Source organism: Hemiscyllium ocellatum, chromosome 37 (assembly GCF_020745735.1).
Source record: "Hemiscyllium ocellatum isolate sHemOce1 chromosome 37, sHemOce1.pat.X.cur, whole genome shotgun sequence".
Classification (NCBI taxonomy): domain Eukaryota; kingdom Metazoa; phylum Chordata; class Chondrichthyes; order Orectolobiformes; family Hemiscylliidae; genus Hemiscyllium; species Hemiscyllium ocellatum.
In genome coordinates this window covers 40,765,832-40,790,441 of record NC_083437.1, presented here as the reverse complement: position 1 = coordinate 40,790,441, position 24,610 = coordinate 40,765,832, and the positions used below count along the sequence as shown (strand labels likewise).

Here is a 24,610-nt window from a genome sequence, read left to right as displayed (position 1 = left end):
TTTGTGAAGGCAGGTTTTAACTGGGGGCTGTTGAATCTGTTTCCTTCAAACGAGAATAATTATGACTGCCCACACAGCTGAAGAAATGGAATTGAAATATGATGACTAAGAACTCAAACAGTAACTTCCAACTCATTGGAAAAATGTTCATGATGGCCTGAGCCAGAAATTGAGGCTAGAGTTCTCAAACTTTCACGAGATCCTCCGAGACCAGAGAGATTGTTCATCCTTTGAGATGAAAGAACAGACTTAAACCACTACGCTGATCACATTCCACAGTAATATTCCGTTTCAAAACTGTCAATTAAAAGGCAAAAAAAAGTCTTTGATCATTCTTCGTTCAACCTTTAATCAAAATTCATTGTGTCGAAATCACAGCGGTATTGAATTATATGTTATGGTGCATCTCATGACTTTTGATCAATTGGTTTTTACTCAACAAATTTAATCAACAAGGAAGGAAGCATTTAGAATATTAGTCGGAGACTGCAATAGGAGAAAGCAAAACTGACCTATAATACAAGGGTGTCAGCACCTCAAAGTATTCCAGGACACCTCTAGATTTTCAAACTCTTCCTAACAGCACTCCCAAGAGACATTTTCACAAACTCTCTCCAAATTTAAACTATTATGGGTTACTGGTTGTCTTTTTAAATCATTCCTATTAGCCAAAGGTTAGGTGAATCAGTTGGGACAGTTAGTTAGTGATGCAGAGTGACCCCCAACATGGGTTCAATTCCTGCACTGGCAGATGTCCCCCACCTTCTCAATCTCTCCCTTCGAATAAGATATCATGAGCCTCAGGGTGAACAGTTCTGATGAAACAGCACTCTAGGGACTTTATTAGCCAACTGATATGTACTGCTCCAAATACAAACAACTAAAGCGTAATGTTATTCATTTTATAGTCCACAGACCAGACAGTCTGGCCACAGCAGAATAATGCAATGCCAAGTACTATTGCAGATGAGAAAACTGATCAACAGCTTTAGATAGACCTCCTGAAATTGTATTGTGTTAAATGGACACAACAGATTTTACACATGCATACAGTACAATACAATAACATTAACACAAGCACCATATCATCTTAATGCTATCAGATATACCAACCTTCTTTGGAGAGAATACACCAAAGGAGTCAGCAAAAAGGTCACATGGCCTTGGAATCAAATCCTAAGCAACAAGGTTTCAGGAAGCAGAAATGCCAAAGTAAAAAGTGACAGAAAATACAAGGAGACAACTCAAAAAAAAACATGGACAAGTGAAGAGAACCATGAATTACATGAAACAAGGAACACAAGGTAGCTAGTGTAGGAGAGATTAGACTGTGCAGGATTTACAACTGAAATAAAGCCATTTGAGTTCATGAGACTTGAAACAAAATCTGTGATAATATCACAAATTTCCTTGAGTAGATGATTCCTCTCAAGTTAAAGCCACACAAATAAGACAACTATGGTAACTTACTCTATGAAATCTCAATATCAACCAATCATTCTACATAGAACAAAACAGAAAATTAAGATGATTTAATAACTAAATTGAACTCAGCAGAGTCAAAAATTAGACAAAACTTCAGTGTGTCTTGAAACAAATTCACTTTGGCTCATGGTGTGAATCACATCCATTTAAAAGTTAACGGTAATGCTTTCCATAAAAAGAAAAAGGTAAAATCAGAATGTGCAGGAGACTGTTAAGTTTACATTTTATATCAAGCTTGCAATGTTGAAATTGTTACATAACTCTTTCAACGGCTGGATTTATGGATTGATTTGAGAATAGTTAATAATCTCTTCAAAACTTCAAAGCAACGTCCAACTGATAACTTCAATTATACAAGTGCATCAAAGAGTTTGCACATAATTAAGATCCACAATATTGATCTTAATCCACTTCTATCAGTTAATCAGGAAATATGTCCTGCACAATGCCCTTCACCTACTCATCATTTACAGAACATTAATGCAGAAGACCCACTGACTTTACAAAATCCTTTATCCTTCATATGGATTTACTCTCAGAAGTCACGTTGTTGGACACCCAAACCATGGGACACATTAACTCAGGAGAAGGTGATGAGAACCATCTCAGGTAATATTATTGTACTAGGAGAAAGTAAGGACTGCAGATGCTGGAGATCAGAGCTGAAAATGTGTTGCTGGAAAGGCGCAGCAGGTCAGGCAGCATCCAAGGAGCAGGAGAATCGACGTTTCGAGCATGAACCCGAAAGAATCCTGAAGAAGGGCTCATGCCCGAAACGTCGATTCTCCTGCTCCTTGGATGCTGCCTGACCTGCTGCGCCTTTCCAGCAACACATTTTCAGCAATATTATTGTACTGAATGGGATAGACTCCATTACAAAGAGGACCTCCTTACACCTCTAATATCAGCCAATTCCATCTGTGGCTCAGTCCATCTGCTCCTAAAACCCTCACTTATATTTTTATCTTCAGATTTGACTTTTCTAATGATCCCCAGGTCAACTTCCAATCATCCAACCTATATAAAAAGAAAACTGAGTTCATCTAAACACAGCTGCCTGTGTTCTAACCCAAAACAATGCATTCACCCATCAACTCTGCAATGACTGACTCATTTTGAATTGATTGGAATTGAACAAAGCCTTGATTTTAAAATAAACAAAGAACTGCAGACACTGTAAATCTGAAACAAAAACCAGAAACTGCTGGAGAAACTTAGCAGGTCTGGCAGCACCTGTGGAGAGTAAACAGAGTTAATATTTCGCCCAGTGACCCTTCTTCAGAAATGCAAGAGTGAAGTTCTAAAGGGTTACCTATTTTCTCTCCACAAACATTGCCAGACCTGTTGAGCTTCTCCAACAATTTGTTTTCTTTGTTTCAAATTTTAAAATCCTTATTCTTGTACTCAAATCCTTCCAAGCCTTTCTTGCCCACACCTAGCTCTATAATCTTTACCTTTCATTCCTCTTTTAAGATGATCCTTAAACTCACCCAATATTTTCTTACATAGCTGCACAACAAAATTTGTTTCATAATAGTCTTGCAAAATTTTTTGGGACGAGTTTCTTGCAACAAAGCTGAATAAATGCAACTTGTTACAGGTCATGCACCTTCAGTGTGAAAACTTGACTAGGACGCTGATTTCTTTGCAACAAAGATTCAATTCTAAGATGTAAAATTAAGATAAAATTTTATAACTCTTTATTAAAGATAGCCAAGCAGTACAGAACATAGCATTCAGGGCAAAAGGGCCAAGAGGCTTTTTTTTTTAAAAGAAAGAACTGAATTGAATTGCATCTGGAACGCAAAACCTTACATTTAGCTTTAAAATAAGAATAAGTTCTGGTCTAAACCATCTTCTGAACATTTTGGGGGGGGGGGGGGGGGGGGTGGATGCTGGAATTCAAAAACAAAAACAGAAACTGATGACAAAGCTCAGCAGCTCTGGCAGTATTTGTGGAGAGAAATCGGAACTAACAATTTGGGTATGTGACCCTTCTTCAGAAGTTTTTTTTTGCTGCTTTAAATTAAGTGCCTTTCTGTGGCAACTATTATTTAAAGATAAAAAGGAAGTTATTTCCTGTGGTGATGTCATTTCCTGTGGTAACATCACCAACCCAAAGAAACCCAAACATATAAATAGAAAGCAGGAATCATGTATACTGCTTCGCCTGAGGCCCACTGAAGATGTTACCTAGTATGGTGATGAAAGGTCTGGAAATGAACCTCAACTCAGCGAGCAAACCTATATCCAGAATCTCAACCCGAGTTACAAATCTCCTCAAAGCTCGCTAAGATCCTAGTACTCAAAACAATTCTGCCTTAGCGTGTTAGAGTTGAGCTTGGCATACTCCAAAATGTGTAAAAAAATGTGACATGTATTTACAAGCAATGTGCCCATTCCATCAACACAACAGGTCAGTTACATGGAATTGCTACTGAGTGACAGTCAAGAAAATGTTTTGCTGCTATCCTCACACTTCCTGAACTTTGTTGCATCAATAGCACGGCTCTGTCCAAGCACAGAGCTGAAGTTTAACAAACCCCAGTTCAAATGACTGCTTTGCAAAATCTACAGCTCACTTATAAATTCTCTTAATTAACAGAGAGTGAGTTAGGTTTATTTCTTATGGGCTAAAGGGATCACAAAGTGTCTGTGGTGAAAGTGGATACAGGGCATTGAATTGGGTAATTAGCTATGATCATATTGAAGGGTAGATGTTATGGACCAGACCAAACCCCCTTTCCAAAATATTCAAAAGACGGTTTAGACCTGAACTTGGTTTTATTTTAAAGCTAAATGTAAGGTTTTGCATTCCAGATGCAATTCAATTGGTCAAACTTCTGGATTTAAACCAAAACATGCTTTATTCATCCACTATAGTTACATTACAACAAAAAAAGGAAGGAAGGAAGGAAGGAATTGGATTAACTTAACACTCTTGCACAACAGAATAACAGATAGTGTCTATTGCTAATTCACTGTACCAATACAATAACATCCCATAAACATACCCTTAAATTCAGAAAACAGATTGCCCCACATGCATCTCCAGCAGCCCAGGAGGGAGAAGAAAATCAAGAGAAAATTCTGAGAGTGTGTAGCAGCTGGGAGAGATTTACTGCAGCTTATAGCCTTGTCAAGACCCCAGCAACAACTGCAGAAAGCTAAAACTAAAGGTTCTGTGGGAGTTTGACCACACCCGTTCAGGCTGCTTCTGCTCCAACTTTTGAAAAAACCCCACGGCCTCACACGTTGTTTATTCTAGTGGCTTTGGGAGACTGCTCACTACCTCTGCCTTAAAACCTCTCAACAAAAAAAAACCAAGACAAAATACACCTCTTAGTACCATCACAGTGGAATAAGTTCAAAGGGCCAAATGGCCGACTGCTGCTCCTATTTTCCATGTTTTTAGTAGCACTGAACAATCCCATAGATCTATGACATGAAAATGTAACTGGCACCCAAAACCGATGACGCCTACATAGTTAGCAGAGCTCAGAACGAGTTATTCACGTGAACTTTATAGTTTATTCTGATAAAACAATCTGCTCAGGCATGTTGTGACTCAAATCTTTTGCAGATGGGACTTGAACCTTCTGACCCAGAGGCAAAGATACTACCAGTGCACTGTATGATCCCCATGGATTTTTAATCAACTTATTCAGACATATTATGACACAGCTCTGTTGCAGGTGGGTTTTTAGCCCAGAGACGGGGCAGTACTATGAGAAAACCAGAGCTCCAAAGATGGTTATGATTCTTCAAGACCAGGGTTATGAAAAAGTGCTTTATAAGCAACTATTTCATACATGTAATAAACCCACCTCTAAGGCAGACAGGAAATAGAAGGAATATTTCCTGACCCAGGGGTATGGAAACTACCACTGCAAAACCAGACGGAACTGCAGTGGTCCAAAGATGTGCTGCATGATTCAGTCATATTCGTGTCACATACTTGATCAAAGGTTGGAACAGGAACCAACAAAGCAAGGAGAAAATTACAAAACAGGCTGGTGAAAGCAGTGATTGAGGCAAGTAACTACCACCCTCTGGCAATGACAAAAAAAAAGCAACTACCCAGAAAAAGACCACACACATAAAAGCAAAAACTGTGGAATAAATACCAAAAGGACTCTAGATGCTGGAAATCAGAAACAAAAAACAGAAATTGCTGGAATAGTTCAGCACGTCTGGCAGCGTCCGTGAAGGAAGAAATCAGAGATAATGTTTTGGGTCCAGAGACTGACCGTGCTCAAGAAGCGTTGAGGAGCCAGTGTTGGACTGGGGTGTACAAAATTAAAAATCACGCAACACCAGGTCATAGTCCAACAGGTTTATTTGGAAGCACTAGCTTTTGGAGCGCTGCTCTTTCATCAGGTGGTTGTGGAGTATAAGATCATAAGACAGAATTTATAGCAAAAGATCAGTGTCATGCAACTGAAATATGTTGAAAAAACCTGGATTGTTGAAAGAGCAGTGCTCCAAAAGCTAGTGCTTCCAAATATACCTGTTGGATGATAACCTGGCTTTGTGTGATTTTTAACTTTGTACACCCCAGTCCAAAACTGGCTCCTCCACATCACTTCTTGAGCAGTCAGTCAGTCTCTGGACCCGAAACATTTACTCTGATTTTACCCTTCACAGATGATGTGTGATTTTTAACATTCTCAAGAAGGGTCACTGCACCCGAAACATTATCTCTGATTTTTCCCTTCACAGTTGCTGCCAGACCTGCTGAGCTTTTCCAGCAATACACTGTGGATGCTGGAAATCTGAAATAAAAACAAAAGAACGCGTGACATGCATAGGATGAACAGCTAAGGTTTTTTTCCCCTGAGGATGAAAGAGTCTAAAACCAGGGGCATAGGTTTAAGATGAGAGGGGAAACAATTTCTTCATAAAGTTGGTAGCACTTGCATTGGAAGCAGGTAAGATTACAAAATTCAAAAGGCTACATGGTAAGGGTTTAGAGGGAAATAGGCCAAATGATGGCAAATGAGACTAGATCAGTTTCGGCAATCTGGTCAGAGTGGACAAGTAGGGGTCAAAATCCTGGAGTTCCCTCCTAAATGGCATTGTGGGTCAACCCACAGCAACTGGACTGCAGCTGTTCAAGAAAGCAGCTCAACACCACCTTATCAAGGGGCAACTAGGGACGGGCAATAAATGTTGGCCCAGTCAGCGACATGCATACTCCAATCAAAAATGAATAAATAAGAAAGTAGGACCATCTGTTTCCATGTTATATGACTATGAGCCTGTGAAGAAGTGCTGCAAAAACTCAGCAAATCTGGCAGAGCTGCAGGGAGAGAAACAGAATTAACATTTAGGGTCACTGATGAACCCAGAGGAAGAGTTGCTGCAGAGTTGAAATGTTGACTCTTTCTCTCTCAGAGGCTACTGGACCTACAAAGACTATTTGCTTCAAGACAGTTTGTGAACAGTATTTCTTTCCAAGGACAATCCCACAAATGGAACAAACTGCCAAAGGAAATAACTACAGCTACCAGCTATATCACTGGAAATCTTTAGATTATTACAATTCAGAAGTTTGCAGCATCAGATCGACCATTCCGACAGGTCATGCCCAGTTTAGTTATTGTTATGCACACATACATGTTGATAGAATACAACAATTCTGACACATATAAAGAGATGCCAAAACTAGGATTATAATATATAGCAATATAGAAAATATGCAACTAAGAGAGAATAGGAGCAGCAGTAAATCACTTTGCCCTTCAAGCCTGCTCTGCCATTGAATTTGAACATGGGTTGATCGTCCAACTCAATATCCTGTTATCATCTGCGCTGCATACACTTTATATTTTTAGCCCTAAGAACTATGTCTAACTCCTTCTTGAGAACATTCAGTATTTTGGCCTCAACTCCTTGATATGACAGAATTCCACAGACTTACCATTCTCTGGGTAAAGAAATGGCTTCTCATCTCAGTCTTAAATAGCCCTTCCCGTAGCCTTAGAGTGTGACCCCTGGTTCTGGATTCCCTGGCCACTGGGAACATCCTTCCTGCGTCTAGCCCATCGAGGTCCTGTGAGAATTTTAAGGATTTCTCCTCAATCACCCCTGACTCTTCTGAACTCCGCTTGAATATAATCCTAGTCAATCCAGTCTCTTTTACACATCAATCCTCCCATCCCAGGAATCAGCGTGGGAACCCTTCAATACACTCCCTCCATGGTCAGAATATCCTTCCTCAACTAAGGAAACCAAAACATGATATAACTGAATAACCACAAGATACGAAATTACTGAGGGAGACATGGTCCAGTGATAATGTGACTGGACTAGAAAACTAGAGGCCAGGGTTAATTCTTTAAATCTGGTCCTTGTGGTACAGTCGTAATGTTCCTGGAGACCCAGGTTCAAGTCCCATCTGCTCGAGTGGCGTACAATAACATCTCTGAAAAAAATATCTAAAATGAATAACTGATATTATTTCCTGTGATTATCTTTAGGCTTTCACCCTTCTTGATAAATAAGGTATGGCTTTGACTAAAATGATCAGAAGTGGTTTTTATTTAACTGTACAAACTTAAGTGATTTTTATGAGAGTTATTACCACTGTGAAAGTTTTACCACTCTCAACTTCAGTCTCAGGCTCATGAACTGAAATGTTGCAAACCAACCTTTTCAGGAGTAAACATTTCATCTGATTCAAACAAGTCAGATGATGACAGGTCATTAACCTGAACGGGATGCAACGGCAGAAAACAGGAACAAATGTTAAAGTACATGACAACAACAAACAAATAATTAAATAGGTTTCTTGACACTGGTGTGCATATATAAGCCTTACATTTGTGACCCAAGTCTATACTCAGGAAAACAATGGTTTTAAAGAAAAATATTATTAAGCAAGAGCTATTGGCATAATTTCATGCTATTTAATTTGACATTAGTGAGGATTTTTTAAAAAGTGTGGACAACATCATTCCCTATTACTGGTTAAAATGGTTAACATGTCCAGTATAAAGTTCCCACTTAAAGTTCAGATGTGTAATAGTCATAAGATTGGAGGGTCATCATTAACAAAACAGATCCCATTGGAAATTAATTATATTTTGAATTTAAATAAAGTTCAGAATTTTAAATAAGCATGAATTTTCTACCCATTTTCTTCATATGATATCATTACGGGGTGACATAGTGGCTCAGTGGTTAGTACTGCTGCCTCACAGCGCCAGGGAGCCGGGTTCGATTCCGGCCTCGGGTGACTATCTGGGTGGAGTTTGCACATTCTCCCAGCACCTGCATGGGTTTCCTCTGGGTGCGCCAATCTCCTCCCCCAATCCAAAGATGTACATGTCAGGTGAATTTCCCATATAGTGTTCAGGGATGTGTGGGCTAGGTGCATTAGTCATGGGAAATATAGGGTAGGGAAATGGGTCTGGATGGGTTACTCTTCGGAGGGTTGATGTGGTCTTGTTGGGCTGAAGGGTCTGTTTCCACACTGTAGGGATTCTATGATTAAAGTGTGCATAATTAATAGTTGCTTTTCAACAGTTAACTCGCAGCAACACTCAAATCTCAAATGTTCAGGTCATCATCAATTTTGGGAACAGTCCACTCAAAGTAACCCAGTTTTGCAGCAACATCAGTGTTAATTACTATAGAAATATTGACACAATGTTAATTCTAGGAACTAATCTAAACTAAACATTAAAGGGGACAAGTCTCCAGGTCCTGATGAGATCTATTCCAGGTTACTGAGGGAAGCGAGAAGAAATAGCTTGGGCCTTAACAGATATCTTTGCAGCATCCTTGAACTCAGAGAACTGGAGAATTGTTAATGTTGTTCACTTGTTTAAGAAGGGTAGCAAGGATAATCCAGGTAATGATATACCAGTGAGCCTGATGTCAGTGGTAGAGAAGTTCCTGGAGAAGATACTGTGGGATAGGATCTATTTATATTTGGAGAAAAATGGGCTTATCAGTGATAGGCAGCATGGTCTTGAGAAAGGAAGGTCATGTCTTACCAACTTAACAGAATTATTTGAGGAAGTGACAAAATTGATTGATGAGAGAAGGGCTGTAGATGTCATATGCATGGAATTCACTAAGGCATTTGATAAGGTTTCCCATGGTAAGCTGATGGAGAAAGTGAAGTCACATGGGGTCCAGAGTGTACTAGCTAGAGGGATACAGAACTGGCTGGGCAGCAGGAGAGAGTGTGTAGTAGTGGAAGGGTGTTTCTCAAAATGGAAAACTGTGACGAGTGGTGTTCCACAGCGATCCGTGCTGGGACCATTGCTGTTTGTAATTTATATAAATGATCTGGAGGAAGGTATAGGTGGCCTGATTAGCAAGATTGCAGACAACACTAAGATTGGTCAAGAGGCAGATAGTGAAGGAGACGGTCAGAGAAACAACAGAATATGGATAGATTGGAGAGTTGGGTGGAGAAATAGCAGATGGAGTTCAATCTGGTCAAATGCGAGATGATGCACTTTGGAAGATCCAACTCAAGATTGAGCTATATGGTAAATGGAAAGGCCCTGGGAAAAATTGATGTGTAGAGAGATCTGGATGTTCAGGTCCATTGTACCCTGAAGGTGGCAACGGAAGTCGATAAATGACACTATTGTGCCTCCACTTTAAGATCTACCTAGACAGACACATGAATAGGTAGGGAGCAGAGGGATACAGATCCTTAGAAAATAGGCAACAGGTTTAGATAGAGGATCTGGATCGGCGCAGGCTTGAGGGGCTGTATTCTTGTGCCGTAATTTTCTTTGTTCTAAATGAAGAAGTAACAAAATTGAAAAGTACAAAAGAAATGGAACACTTCTACCCTGGGCCTTTATGAGGGAACATGACAAAACAAATCAGATATTTCCCAAAAGAACTGCAGATGCTGTAAATCAGAGACAATAGAAATTGCTGGAAAAGCTCAGCAAATCTGGCAGCATCTGTGGACAGGAATCAGAGTTAACGTTTCAGGTCGAGAGACCGTCCCTCACCGTTCTGAGGAAGGGTCACTTGACACAAAACCTTTACTCTGATTTCTCTTCAGAGATGCTACCAGACCTGCTGAGCTTTTCCAACAATTTCTATTATTGCATCAGATATTTCCAGTACTTTTTGGAATTATCCAAGAAACAATGTAAGAACATAAAATCATAAGAACCGGGAGAAGCAGGCAATTCAACCTTTTCAGGTTCTCTGCCACTCAATGAGTTTCTGGCCGACTTTCCACATCTACATGGAGATGCTGCGAGTATTTTGTGATGTTAAATAGAAGTAATTATAATATTCTTCAAGTAGTTCTAACACCTTGACTTCTGGCCAGTACACACCAGTGAAGCCTACATATACAAAATGCACACAGTCGCATTACAAATGATGTGGGAAACATAATGATAAAAGACAGTACAAACGTAGGTGACTGATGGAAAGCAAAAGCTGTAACTAATTTAAAAAAAAGGAAAGCTTTCGGAAAAATCAGGAAGCAAATAGTGATAGGAAAATTTAAGTACTAAGTAACCACCCGATTAACTTTCCCACCTTTGTGCCAGTTTTGCTTCTGGCTTTACATACAATGCTTGATATAAAGGATCTACCTTTTTCGGGGAAAATACTCCCAACGTGCCTCCATCCTCTCGTATAGCAACTCCCATTTCAGCCAAGAGGGCCTCCCTAGGATTAAAGAAATATCACTGCAGTCAGCTGCTAATGAACGGTTTCAGCTCAGCTCAACAACCCAGCTCTGATTATGATGTCACAACAAATGAGAAGCATTAGTACACTGAATCTAAACAGCTCAGAAGCTTCGCAAAACACAGCAAGTGCTTGCATATTCACTGAAAAGCCAACATCACCTTCCAATGGAAAATCCAACACATTCAGAAAGTCAAAAATATTTCTTTTGTACACCCAACTGCCAATGTCTTTATTTCTTGAAACAAATGGATAACAGGTGGGAATTTCAGGCACACTTGAGAAAAGGTTTTTAAAAACAGTATATTGCTGACCTCAGGTTCTGATTTTTAAAAATAAAAATCCTGCTATAAGTCTTTAGTTTTATGATACCATATACCTTCATTAAACCGCTCATTCTTTAATGTATTTGTCACACTTTTTAAAAATATATTAAACGAGAGATATCGCTGCTTATGCACGTGCTCCTAGAATCACCCAGCTTAGCTATCATTCTTATTTAAAAAGGCCACAATTCATCATTTACATACAGTATCCTCTAAACTAAGGGAAATCAAATCAACTTACTGTAGTTGCAGACACATACAACAAAGTATATACACACAAAATACTCTGGACTCACTTTGTAATAAAACAATCATTGCAGCAAGTAGACTCTCTGTAATCATAGAGGATCTAAAATCAGATAGTATCTGCAAGATGAGTCAGAACTTCAAAAAGTGGCTAAAACCTTGGCTCACTATAGATTCTGCCATCTTCAAAATAAAAATGTTTTCTGTGCAAAGGTCATTCAACGACAAAAAAATCTGTAAATTATAATTCAGTACACAGATAAACAATGACAGTTTCAGTTAACTCAGATTGCATTTGAAGAGGAGGTACAAGGAACATCAGATAAAATAATCTACCTTACTATTAAATTAAAAAACACTGCTTGCTGACTGTCAAAGTGAATTTCTAACCATTAAGGACAAGCATAACTCTGACATTGTTACAAAAGGAGTATTATTTTCCGGAGTAGGAGGAGCAGCCCTCATGGTAGTCATTATATCCGTACAATGAAAGTCAATGTTCTGAACGAGCAATCTTGATTTAGTGCAGCAAATTATACTTTCATTCTTATGAATATAAATGGGTCACAATGTCTTGGTCAAAAATTAGGATTAAAATTGAATGAAATTCCTTGTTTGGGCCAGGTTAGCAGAGTCAAGCGACACTCTGCAGAGTGAGAAATGTACTTGTATGGGAAAAAAAAAAGAGTACTTGTAAATTTGAACAGAATATGGGGGTCAAAAGACTTGTGGCATGACCACCGCTTTGAAATAAAGGTTTTGAAAGGACTAAGGTTCTGACCTCTCCATTCGAATTGCTTCAGTTTTCCTCAACTTCTCCTCCCATGTCTCATTCAGCTCAGCAATGATCTTTTCTGATTCCTGCAAATAGAAATATGCACCTTCAGATATTTTTGAATCAACCTATTCAGATATATAATGACATCTTTCAAGGGCAGGTGGGACTTGAATCCAGGCCCAGAGGTAGGGGCACTACCACTACGCCACAGACCCCCTAGACAAATGAATTAAGAACACAGACAAAGAGTTTCATCCTGGCCCTACCAAGTCACAATATATCTAATTAGCAAATCTGTCACTAAAGAATGAAAAGATCAGAAGGAGATTCCTTCTGGAAAGTTAATGTTGTTGATTCATACTTTTAGGATATAGTTTCATCCAGATGCTGCAATCTTCTTTATTCAGAAGCCCCTCCCACAACATTGTGTTTGGAAAATGAATGCTCATTGTTTGCATATCTACAAACCAGAAAGTGGACACTGTCTGAGATTAACAATCTCTTAAACTTTAGTAACTTCCTACATTTTGTCTGGAAATAAAACAAAACAAAAACAATTTAGTTGGGTATCTTTTGATTATAATGTGAAATTGGAATCTACATAAACAAAACACATGTCTAAGAGCTGCCAGAAGAAATGGGTATTAAGATTTACTCTGAAAGCAACCACTGAAGATGGACAGTGTACACCCTCAGATCTGTTCCATCTTCAATGGATGCAATTGATCCATGAGCAAACATCATACATGATTTACCCAAACTTTCTTTATAAATTAGCTTCAAGAAGCTTCATTGGTTGTAAAGTGGTTTTAAAACATATATGGATCATGATAAGTGTCACAATAATGCAAACTTTTCTTTCAGGATAGAAGGTTACAAAAGGGTTAATGGTAAAGCATTTAAGAATCCTAGGTAATGGCCAATCAGTCTGCAAAGGGTTGCTATCTAGAATCTCCCAAATGTTTCAAAGTGGGCCAAACCCTCTTAGCTACAGTTCTTTCCTGTCAAATACCACTGATCTAAGCTTTCTTATCTTGAAATAAACACCAGACGTTTTTTGTGATATGACTGGATCAACTGGAACCTCTCCAGGAAGGAGCTCCCATCTGAAGCGTGGCATCCTAACCACCAGTTAATTAGTTCAGATTTGATCCAAGCAAGAAGATAACATTCACTGCTTAAACTACCATCAACTGAAAAGCACACTAACCCAATCAATCAAGAAGTTATTCTGAAGAGTTTTATTTAAAATGACAACCCGTCTTTCTGTTAGATGATGACATGTTTTCGTAACAAGTTCTGCTTCAGTCATAAGCTGAAAATGTGTTGCTGGTTAAAGCACAGCAGGTCAGGCAGCATCCAAGGAACAGGAAATTCGACGTTTCGGGCCAGAGCCCTTCATCAGGAATGACCGTCATTCCTGATGAAGGGCTCTGGCCCGAAACGTCGAATTTCCTGTTCCTTGGATGCTGCCTGACCTGCTGTGCTTTAACCAGCAACACATTTTCAGCTCTGATCTCCAGCATCTGCAGACCTCACTTTTTACTCTGCTTCAGTCATAACACAAACATAGAAAATAGGAACTGGAATAGGCCATTTGGCCCTTTCAGCCAGATCTGCCATTCAATGCAGTCATGGCTGATCATCTAATTCTGTCTCCTGCACCCACTTTTGATCTCTAACGCCTTCTTGAAAACAGTCAATGTTTTGGCCTCAGCCACTCTGAGTGAAGACATTTTCCACATCCCAGTCCTAAATGCCCTACCCTACATCCTTAGACTGTGACCCCAGGCTCTGGACTCACCAGACATTGGGAGTATCCTTCCTGTGTTTATCCTGTCACACAAAATCTAACTGAAACATTGAATTTCAGCTTCTCCCTTCTGCGCTGTACCTTTAAACAATGCCATGTAGGTTACACTTTAATTTCTGACTGCGCTGGTATATTGGGTACCAGGAACTCATTATACCCATATTTTATAATTTAACTTGTGTTGCATAAACATGAGAAATGTACATTTATTCCATTAGAAATGGCTGAAAAAAATGTCCAGATGAGATTTTTGAATCATAACTATTAGTTTTCAATATGGATGTATGACACTTGAATTAGCAAACATACAATAGTCTCCTGCTCATTTTAGTTTACACCTGCCTTGAAACGTTATTTGCATCTTCCAGTGAAATGACATCATTCCGTGACAGGTTCACTATCAAGGGACCGACACAGCACGTTCTCTAGTTGCTGTAGTAACCAGCATTAGTTGCAGCATCATTAGAATGCCTCTTCTCTCATGTGGTTTGGAAAGCACTTACATGCTCTGAAATTCATCATTGGGGGAGGGGTATATCGGTTTAAGAAAAGATATCTGCTTCAACACATAGAAGAAATCCCTCGACTCATTAACCAACTACATCCTTTCTTCCATCAATATACTGCAGTAAATCATAGCCAAAGCTACCATGAAAGGTTATTTGACAAGAACAGTATGACATTTGAGATTAGAAGCCTGTGAAAGGGTTTGTACCAGCAGGAATATTTTACAGCCGGCCAAAAGATTTCCATTCCAATATTTATTAAAATAATATCATTTCCTTCCAGTGACTTCTGCTGTAAGTGCAGATACATCACACTGTCAAAAAGATGCAAAGATATGGACGCAGGGCAGAGTAGCCATTTTATAATGGTAGTTAAAAAGAGCACACACAAATTTACATGTCCTCAGGACATCCTAAAATGCCAATTATTTGTTTTACTAGATTGCTGTCAGCAGTATGCAGACAAAATGTCATCCAATTTGTACATTATAGGTCACAATAACAGAAATAGCCATCCACCTTTCCTGATTTGCATTAAATGATACGACAGAATCTTTTCATCTTCAGAACAGGCAGATTTGGTGTCTCATCCAAATGGCTGAACCTCCAATGCTGCAGCACTCCATTAGTACTGCACTGAAGAGGCAGCCTAGGTTATATATTGAACTACGTTGCCTGGGGCTGATTCAGAGGCAGAAATGCCATTACTGAGCAAAGTGGGAGAAAAACATCCTCACGTGTAAATTTTAGTGCGTGCTTTTTAAGTAACATTATAAAATAGTTACTCTGCCTTGCATCCATATCTTTGCATCTTCGACATTGCAATGTATCTGTACTTAGAACAGAACTCTCAGGAAAACAAAAGGATAAACATCTGCATTCATGATTTAGCTCTTTGAAAAACTACTCTCTTGCTTTGTCCCTCTCATCTTGTCATTTGACCACTTCCTGACAAGGCAGGTTTTGAGTATTTCAAAGCTCCTGCTATTGCTGTTTGTAACTTTTATTTTAATGTGAGTTACGAAGCTGCCCCTCAGGTACAACTAATGCCACGGTTCCGCAGCAGCCCTGCTCCTCAGCAAATAATAGCAAAATGCTATGGACACTCAGAAAAATGAGGTACGAAGGTAAACTGGCCAATAGTATAAAGGAGGATAGTAAAAGTTTTTTTAGGTATGTGAAAGGCAAAAAAAATGGTTAGACTAAAGTTGGGCCCTTGAAGACAGAAACAGGGAATATATTACGGGGAACAAAGAAATGGCAGAAGAATTGAATTGGTACTTTAGATCTGTGTTCACTCGGCAAGACACAAGCAATCTCCTTGGGGTAACAGTGGCTGAAGGACCTGAACTTAAGGGAATTTATATTTGCCAGGAATTGATGTTGGAGAGACTGTTAGGTCTGAAGGTTGATAAGTCCCCGGGGCCTGATGGTCTACATCCCAGGGAACTGAAGGAGGTGGCTCGGGAAATCGTGGATGCGTTGGTGATTATTTTCCAGAGTTCGCTAGATTCAGGATCAGTTCCTGCGGATTGGAGGGTGGCTAATGTTATACCACTTTTCAAGAAAGGTGGGAGAGAGAAAGCAGGAAATTATAGACCAGTTAGTCTGACCTCAGTGGTGGAAAAGATGCTGGAGTCTATTATAAAGGATGAAATTACGACACATCTGGATAGTAGTAACAGGATAGGTCAGAGTCAGCATGGATTTATGAAGGGGAAATCATGCTTGACTAATCTTCTGGAATTCTTTGAGGATGTAACTCTGAAGATGGACAAGGGAGATCCAGTAGATGTAGTGTAACTGGACTTTCAGAAAGCTTTTGATAAAGCCCCACATAGGAGGTTAGTGAGTAAAATTAGGGGGCATGGTATTGGGGGCAAAGTACTAACTTGGATTGAAAGTTAGTTGACTGATAGGAAACACAGTAGTGATAAATGGCTCCATTTCGGAATGGCAGGCAATGACCAGTGGGGTACCGCAGGGATCAGCACTGGGACCTCAGCTTTTTACAATATATGTTAATGATATAGAAGATGGTATTAGTAATAACATTAGCAAGTTTGCTGATGATACTAAGCTGGATGGCAGGGTGAAATGTGATGAGGATGTTAGGAGATTACAGGGTGACCTGGACAAGTTAGGTGAGTGGGCAGATGCATGGCAGATGCAGTTTAATGTGGATAAATGTATGGTTATCCACTTTGGTGGCAAGAACAGGAAGGCAGATTGCTACCTAAATGGAATCAATTTAGGTAAAGGGGCAGTACAGAAAGATCTGGGTGTTCTTGTACACCAGTCAATGAAGGTAAGCATGCAGGTGCAGCAAGTAGTGAAGGCGGCGAACAGCATGCTGGCCTTCATAACGAGAGGGATTGAGTATAGAAGCAAAGAGGTTCTTCTGCAGCTGTACAGGGCCCTAGTGAGACCACACCTGGAGTACTGTGTGCAGTTCTGGTCTCCAAACTTGAGGAAAGACATTCTGGCTATTGAGGGAGTGCAGCATAGGTTCACGAGGTCAATTCCTGGAATGGCGGGATTACCTTACACTGAAAGACTGGAGCGACTGGGTTTGTATGCCCTTGGGTTTAGATGACTGAGAGGGGATATGATTGAGACATATAAAATTATTAAAGGATTGAACACTCTGAAGGCAGGAAACATGTTTCCACTGATGGGTGAGTACCGAACCAGAGGACATAGCTTAAAAATATGGGGTAGACCATTTTGGACAGAGATGAGGAGAAACTTCTTCACCCAGAGAGTGGTGGTTGTGTGGAATGCTCTGCCCCAGAGGGCAGTGGAGGCCTAGTCTCTGGATTCATTTAAGAAAGAGTTGGATCGAGCTCTCAAGAATTGTGGAATCAAGGGTTATGGAGATAAGGCGGGAACAGGATACTGATCAAGGATGATCAGCCATGATCATATTGGATGGTGGTGCAGGCTTGAAGGGCAGAATGGCCTACTCCTGCACCTATTGTCTATTATGAGATATGAGACCTTTACATTAATGGTAAGTCAATAAAAATGCCAATATCATTTCCTTTACAGATTTTTTTTTTTAAAAAGTACTCCCTTGTCAGGTCATTCAGATTTGAAACATGACAATCCCTATCTATCTGATTTCTGTTGTAGCTTTTCCTAAATTTCAATGTACCTCGAGCCAATCACCACTCTACGCTTGGAGAGCACACCCAAATGAGTTCTCCCAGACATTTGTATTTGAACTGACTGCTGGGGAACAGTAGACATTATCTACCTTAGTTGAAGAGAATTATTTAGTCCTTGCTCTGCACCTCTGTACAAAATTCATGAGGCATGGTATAAAGCAGGGTCACCTTGTTCCACCTCAAAAATTTATCACACACACCTTCAAACCACCAACCTGCTGAGCAATTTTGATACATCATTTCAAATGTCAAACATTCATGTCACTTTGACTGGCTTCAAACTAGTACAAAACCTTCTTCAACATTAATACGAGACACCTTGGGCACAGTAAGAGATATATAAGGAGCCTTCCCTTGTCCTTAAAGGACCTTGCTCACGGCCAATTTACAATTTAAATGTTGCATCGAGCGGATGGAACAGCATCATTTGGCTGTGTCATGGTAATGAGAATTCTATATTTTCTCTGACCTTCATTAAGGACTGAATTATATTCAATAGGAAAATGCAAGGTCTTGTACTTTAGGAAGCAAAGAGTACAGGCATAGACTATTTTCTAAACTGTGAGAAAACTCAAAGCCAAACTACAAAGCGATCTGGGAGTGCTAGTCCAGGATTCTCAAAAGGTTGACTTGCAGGTTGAATCAGTGATTAAGAAAGCAAATGGAATGTTGTCATTTACCTCAAGAGGGTTGGAATATGAAAGCAGCAATGTGCTTCTGAGATTTTATAAAGCACTCATTAGGCCCATTTAGAACACTATGTCCAATTCTGGGCTCTATACCTCAGGAAGGATATACTGGCAATGGAGCGTGTCCAGTGGAGATTCACATGGATGATCCCTGGAATGGTAGGCCTAACTTATGATGAGCGGCTCAGGATCCTGGGATTGTATTCATTAGAGTTTAGAAGGTTGCGGGGAGCTCTAATAGAAACTTACAAGATAATGCATGGCTTAGAAAGGGTGGACGCTGGGAATTTGTTTCCATTAGGCTGGGAGACTAGGAACCATGGGCACAGCCTTAGAATTAGAGGGAGTCAATTTAGAACAGAATTGGGGAGGCATTTCTTCAACCACAGAGTGGTGGGCCTGTGGAATTCATTGCCACGGAGTGCAGTGGAGGCCTAGACGTTAAATGTCTTCAAGGCAGAGATTGATAAATTCTTAATCTCGTAAGGAATTAAGGACTACAGGGAGAGTGCAGGTAAGTGGAGTTGAAATGCCCATCACCCATGATTAAGTGGCAGAGATGGACCGAATGGCCTTACTTCCACTCCTATGTCTTGTGGTCTTAAGATGGCTGCGCAGGCCCGGCTGTAGCAAAGCTGAGTAAATGACAGATAGTTGGTCTGCAGATGCAACAAGTAATTAAGGCGGCAAATTGAATTTTGTCCTTCATTGCTAAAGGGATTGAGTTTAAAAGCAGGGAGGTTATGCTGTAGCTGTATAGGGAGATGGCAAGGCCACACCTGGAGTTCTGCATGCAGTTTTGGTCTCCCAGGATGTACTGGCGCTGGAGGGGGTGCAGAGGAGGTTCACCAGGTTGATTTTGAAATTGAGGGGGTTGGCTTATGAGGAGAGATGGAGTAGACTGGGATTATACTCATTGGAATTCAGAAGAATGGGCGGGGGGGGTGGAGAATCTTATAGAAACATGCAAAATTATGAAGGGAATAGATAAGACAGACGTAGAGAGGATGTTTCCACTGGCAGGTGAAGCTAGAACAAGAGGGCATAGCCTCAAAATTAGGGAGAACAGATTTAGGTCTGAATTGAGGAGGAACTCAATTCTGTGGAATTGAGAATCTGTGGAATTCCGTGCCCAGTGAGGTAGGTTGAGGCTTCCTCAGTAAATGCTTTCAAAGCTAAGATAGGTAATTCTTTTGAACAGTAAAGGAATTAAGGGTTATGGTGAGAGGTCGGTTAAGTGGAGCTGAGGCCACGAAAAGGTCAGCCATGATCTTATTGAATAGTGGAGCAGGCTCGAAAGGCCAGATGGCCTACTCCTGCACCTAGTTCTTGCATTATGACGAAGGAGACGGCTCTGGTGGTGGGGGCAGAAACGCCAGGACAAAGCAGATGCAGCTCCAGCCCAGCCCGAGGTCTCCCAGGGAGTGAGTAGCAGCTCCTGGGCTTAATCCCCTGATCCAGACTTGCAGGCTGAGCCAAGGCTCCAGGTACACAGCTAGATCTGGACATTAGTGGCTTTGGCCAGTTCAGGACCCTGCGGAATTGATGGTTACTGCATTGGCAAGACCGGTCCAGCATCTGGCAGCGGCGCTCGGTGAAGGTGAGATGGAGCCAAACAGCGTGGTGGGAATATGGTGAAGCACAGTTATAGCCGTGTGGTTGGTTTAGCAGCAGGGACTCTAGGCACTGAGGTGGAGGAGCCCAGATCTAGACCTTTGGCTGAGTTAGAAGCAGAAGCTGTTCCAAAGAATACCTAACTTTATTGAGATTAGATTAACTATATTGTTTTATTTTTCTGGCTCTATATTCTGTGTTTTGTTTTAAGATTGTGCCAGACACTAAACAATACTCTTCCCTGTATTTAGTACTAAATACACTTGACAATAAATCAAATTAAATCTATTCCCTGGAATTCAGTAAATAAGTGCTTTCAAGGTATTAAAGGGGAATAGATAAGATACATTTTTACTAATGAGTAAAAGATGGTGAGATTATTGGTCAGTGACAGTCTTACCAAACGATGTGGAGAGACCATGTGGCTATACGGCCTGCACTGTCAATTGTTCAAAAGTGACAGTGTTAAAATGTGAGTGCCACATTAAAATTGCATTATGTCTTTTGTATCCAATCTGAAAATTTTAAAACTAATTTTAAATATTAACTGCTTTATGTTACAATCTAGGGCTGGATGTAACTATGAAAGTATCGTGATTCTAAATGACATGGCTAAAATGCACAAATGCTTAATTAAGCACATACCTTTAAGCGTTCAATGGCCTCTTCACCCCCTGGAGTTGACATTATTCTCTCCTGCAGGCTGGTCACTGACTGAATACCTGGCTGGCTGCTCAGCGAAGACGAGGAAGGAGAAGTTGTCAGTGTACCCACGGGTGCTGTGGAGAAATGGCCAGGCCTTTGATTTCCTGAGGCTAGTTTGTACTTATGTTTACTGTTCTGTATCTCTTTCAAGTCTGATTAAGAGGAGCAGCAGGCCAAGGGAAAAGGAAGTGGAAGGGAAAAAAATGGAGAGAAAAGAGGAAAGGAAAGACGTAAGATCCACGAGACAGGGTTTCGGAATGGGCATATACTGCACACTAGATGGTAGTTCTAAAACAGTGCATTCTGATCAGCTTTACAGTAAACAGAGCAAACAACGTTTATAGGTATGTGTATGGTAAATACAAAAATAGTAAAGCCCTTGTGCAATTTTTAACCGTAACAACTTTGGAAATACACATGACAGATACAAACTGCAGAATGTATTTAAATGTAAATTCATAAAAAGTTGAAATACAATATTGTTCAAATTTCCAAACTTAACACAATTGCCATCCTTTATGATGCTTCACTGAATCAAATTTTGACGCATTTCTCCAATTACTGATGAGCCAATTCATAACTATAGAAGAATAACTCACTTAAGTTTCTTTCAGTCATGTGCACAAAGTTATTCCAGCTTAATGTCACACGAGGAATTTAGAAATATTCTATTAAATACACGAAAACATACATCTGAATTAATTTTACTGTGAATCATGAACTTGCACATTCAATTTAACAGATTCTGTTCATTGAATGTGCAGAGGTAAATCGAAAGAGATACTGCTCATAACACCTGACCATTCATATGGTCATATCCACAGAAGGTAAACTCAAAGATGCATAGTGCTTTTATTTAATTATTCTACAGAGCCCCAAGAGGACTTTAAAACCACCATCAGTGTAGCAACAACATGAAAAGTGAACAGATCTGTCATATTATAGTCTGATAAAATGACTGGCAAAGCAGTTAACTAATGCAGATGACATTACACGTGCATATACACAGACACCTCTCTTGTGCCCAAAGCTTAAAAACATATTGTGTGTTGAAAACTACAAACATATTCAATGAAAATAGGCAAGCAAACTAATTTAATTTTGGCATCAAATCACCCTACAATGTTCACAACATGGGAAAGGCTCATTTGTGTGGGCTGAGTTTAGAAAATAACCTCCAAACAGACCACTGGTATAGAAATAAAGTTGAAATTATTAACACTGCCTTAGCCATAGATATATTCTTGTAAACCTAGATTTTTGTACATCTTTGTCTTACGAGACCCTCTCTCAATTTGATGGTTTAATGGTATTTTCTTTGGACTGTTAATCCAGAGACCAAGATAATGTTCTGGAGATCCAGGCACAGCATCTGCCAGATGGTGGAATTTGAAGTCCTAAAAATCTTAAATTAAAGACCGAGTCTAACAATAACAACCATGATATCATTGCCAATTGTCAGAAAAATCCGCCTGGTTCGGTAATGTCCATTCGAGAAGGAAACTGCTATCTTTACCTGGTCTGGCTGACATGTGACTCCACACCCACAGCAATGTGGGTGACTCTTGACTGCCCTCTGGACAATTGGGGAAGGGCAATAAATGCTGACCTAGCCAGTGATGCCCTCAGCCCATGAATACAATTGTTAAAAAATTGAATATACAATATCTGTCAAGAACACCAATCTCAACAACAGAAACATAGACATCTGTGACACACACCAAGCAATCAGAAATTGGAGCTCCACTCATGAAGAATGAAGCCATTGGTTGTTTGGCACATATCACATGTTCCATCCTGAGTGATAGACTCGGCTCTCTTTTGTAAACTATAACAACAATACTTATTTTGGGTCTCGCAGTTGTAACTGAATTATATTATTTTAAATAAGATAAAATCAATATATTCAAATGATATACAAAATACAGCCAAAACAGATTGTCGTGTGATTTGATGCCATTTCTTTTCCTCAGCAACAACAAAAATAACCTTTATTTTAAAAAGAAAATACTGAGGTGAGGTGTTGGGTGGTGCAGTTGGAAGCTGTGAAGGTGCTTCTCTCAAAAGTGAACAAAGCAACCCAATATCCAGAGCAGATGCACACACTCATTTGCACAACACACACACAGAAAAGCCAGCTTGCAAGAGCACAAGGTCTAACACATTTCCAGCCTTGCCCATTTGCTCCACATACTTGCACAGAACACAGCACAGACACTCTCATAAAATCCATCTGCAATTCCCCCAGAAGCAACATCACTGATCAGCTCATGCAAAGCTGGAGCGATTTAAAAGCAGGACAATTTTCTTTGGCAGTGAATTAGAAAATACCAACACACGTATATACACACATTTGATTCCACTTCCAGAGTAATCATCAGTCATTGGTTCAACTGGAGGGATGCAGGAGGAGAACGAGAAGGGTCAAAGATCATTCTGAAAACTCAGACATATCTGTTTCCAGTTGCATATAAGACTTGGAAAACATTTCATCAAGATTTAAATGGTTCAACAATCCCTTAATTCTGGAGCTGTACAGACCTAGCTCAGAAATAAACCACAAAATCTTCAGGAGAAAGAATTTGTACATGGACCATCAGATGATTCATATAGGTCTCTTAGATTTTCACCTCCGTAAGTAGCATTATATTTAAATTAACATATTAGAGACATTTCCTTCATAAAAGGGATAATGCCTTAGATTTAAAGAATGGAATACCATGTATTCGTAAGTGTATGCAGGAAATTAGCATTCAGCTCTTTTAACACTTCAAACTCTCTTATCATCACAATGTCAAACAAAAGCATCTTTACGGAATAGGAATGAGAGGTATCTTTCCGCTGAAATTTCTACACTCTCAAACTATATTGCACAAAATAGAAACCAGGGCGATTTGTGCATAGAATTCAAGTGATATTTCTTCAGAGCCAAATTCATAAGTAAAGCTATGTCATTAACGAACAAGGTTAAGAGTATGATGGCTTTTATCAAAACCAGATTGGAGTACAAGAGCAAAGCCTTGCTTCAATTGCATAGACATTTGGTCAAACCACACCTGGAGTACTGTGAAGGTACCTAGGCCCGTATTCTCCACAGCCCCAAAAGAATTGGGAGGTTATGTTGCAGCTGCACAGGAAATTGATTAGGCCACTGTTGGAATACTGCATGCAATTCTGGTCTCCTTCCTATCAGAAAGATGTTGTGAACCTTGAAAGAGTTCAGAAAAGATGTATAAGGATGTTGCCAGAGTTGGAGGGTTTGAGTGACAGGGAGATGTTGAATAGGTTTGGGCTGTTTTCCCTGGAGTGTCAGAGACTGAGGGGTGACCTTATAGAGGTTTATAAAATCATGAGGAACATGGATAGGATAAATAGACAAAGTCTTTTCCCTGGGGTGGGGGAGTTTAGGACTAGAGGGAATAGGTTTAGGTTGAGAGGGGCAAGACATAAGAGAGACCCAAGAGGCAATTTTTTTCACGCAGAGGGTGGTACTGGCATGGAATAAGCTTACAGAGGAAGTGATACAATTGCAACATTTAAAAGGCATCTGGATTGGTACATGAATAGGAAGAGTTTAGCCGGATATGGACCAAG

At 39.9% G+C, this 24,610-nt stretch overlaps 1 protein-coding gene across 8 annotated transcripts in view; it reads right to left on the bottom strand.

The window, feature by feature from the left end:
• kif1b (kinesin family member 1B) overlaps positions 1–24,610 on the bottom strand; it is a 219,749-nt gene that overhangs the window by 110,504 nt on the left and 84,635 nt on the right. For 3 of the 8 annotated variants that reach the window (XM_060852399.1, XM_060852402.1, XM_060852406.1), the window contains exons 13-16: positions 23,368–23,409; positions 20,957–21,168; positions 12,523–12,602; positions 11,073–11,148 (exon numbers count right to left, since the gene is read on the bottom strand). In XM_060852399.1, the coding sequence (XP_060708382.1) occupies positions 11,073–11,148; positions 12,523–12,602; positions 20,957–21,168; positions 23,368–23,409 (410 nt within the window). The remainder of the gene's footprint in view (positions 1–11,072; positions 11,149–12,522; positions 12,603–20,956; positions 21,169–23,367; positions 23,410–24,610) is intronic. The other 5 variants (XM_060852401.1, XM_060852405.1, XM_060852407.1 and 2 more) reach the window with 2 other exon arrangements.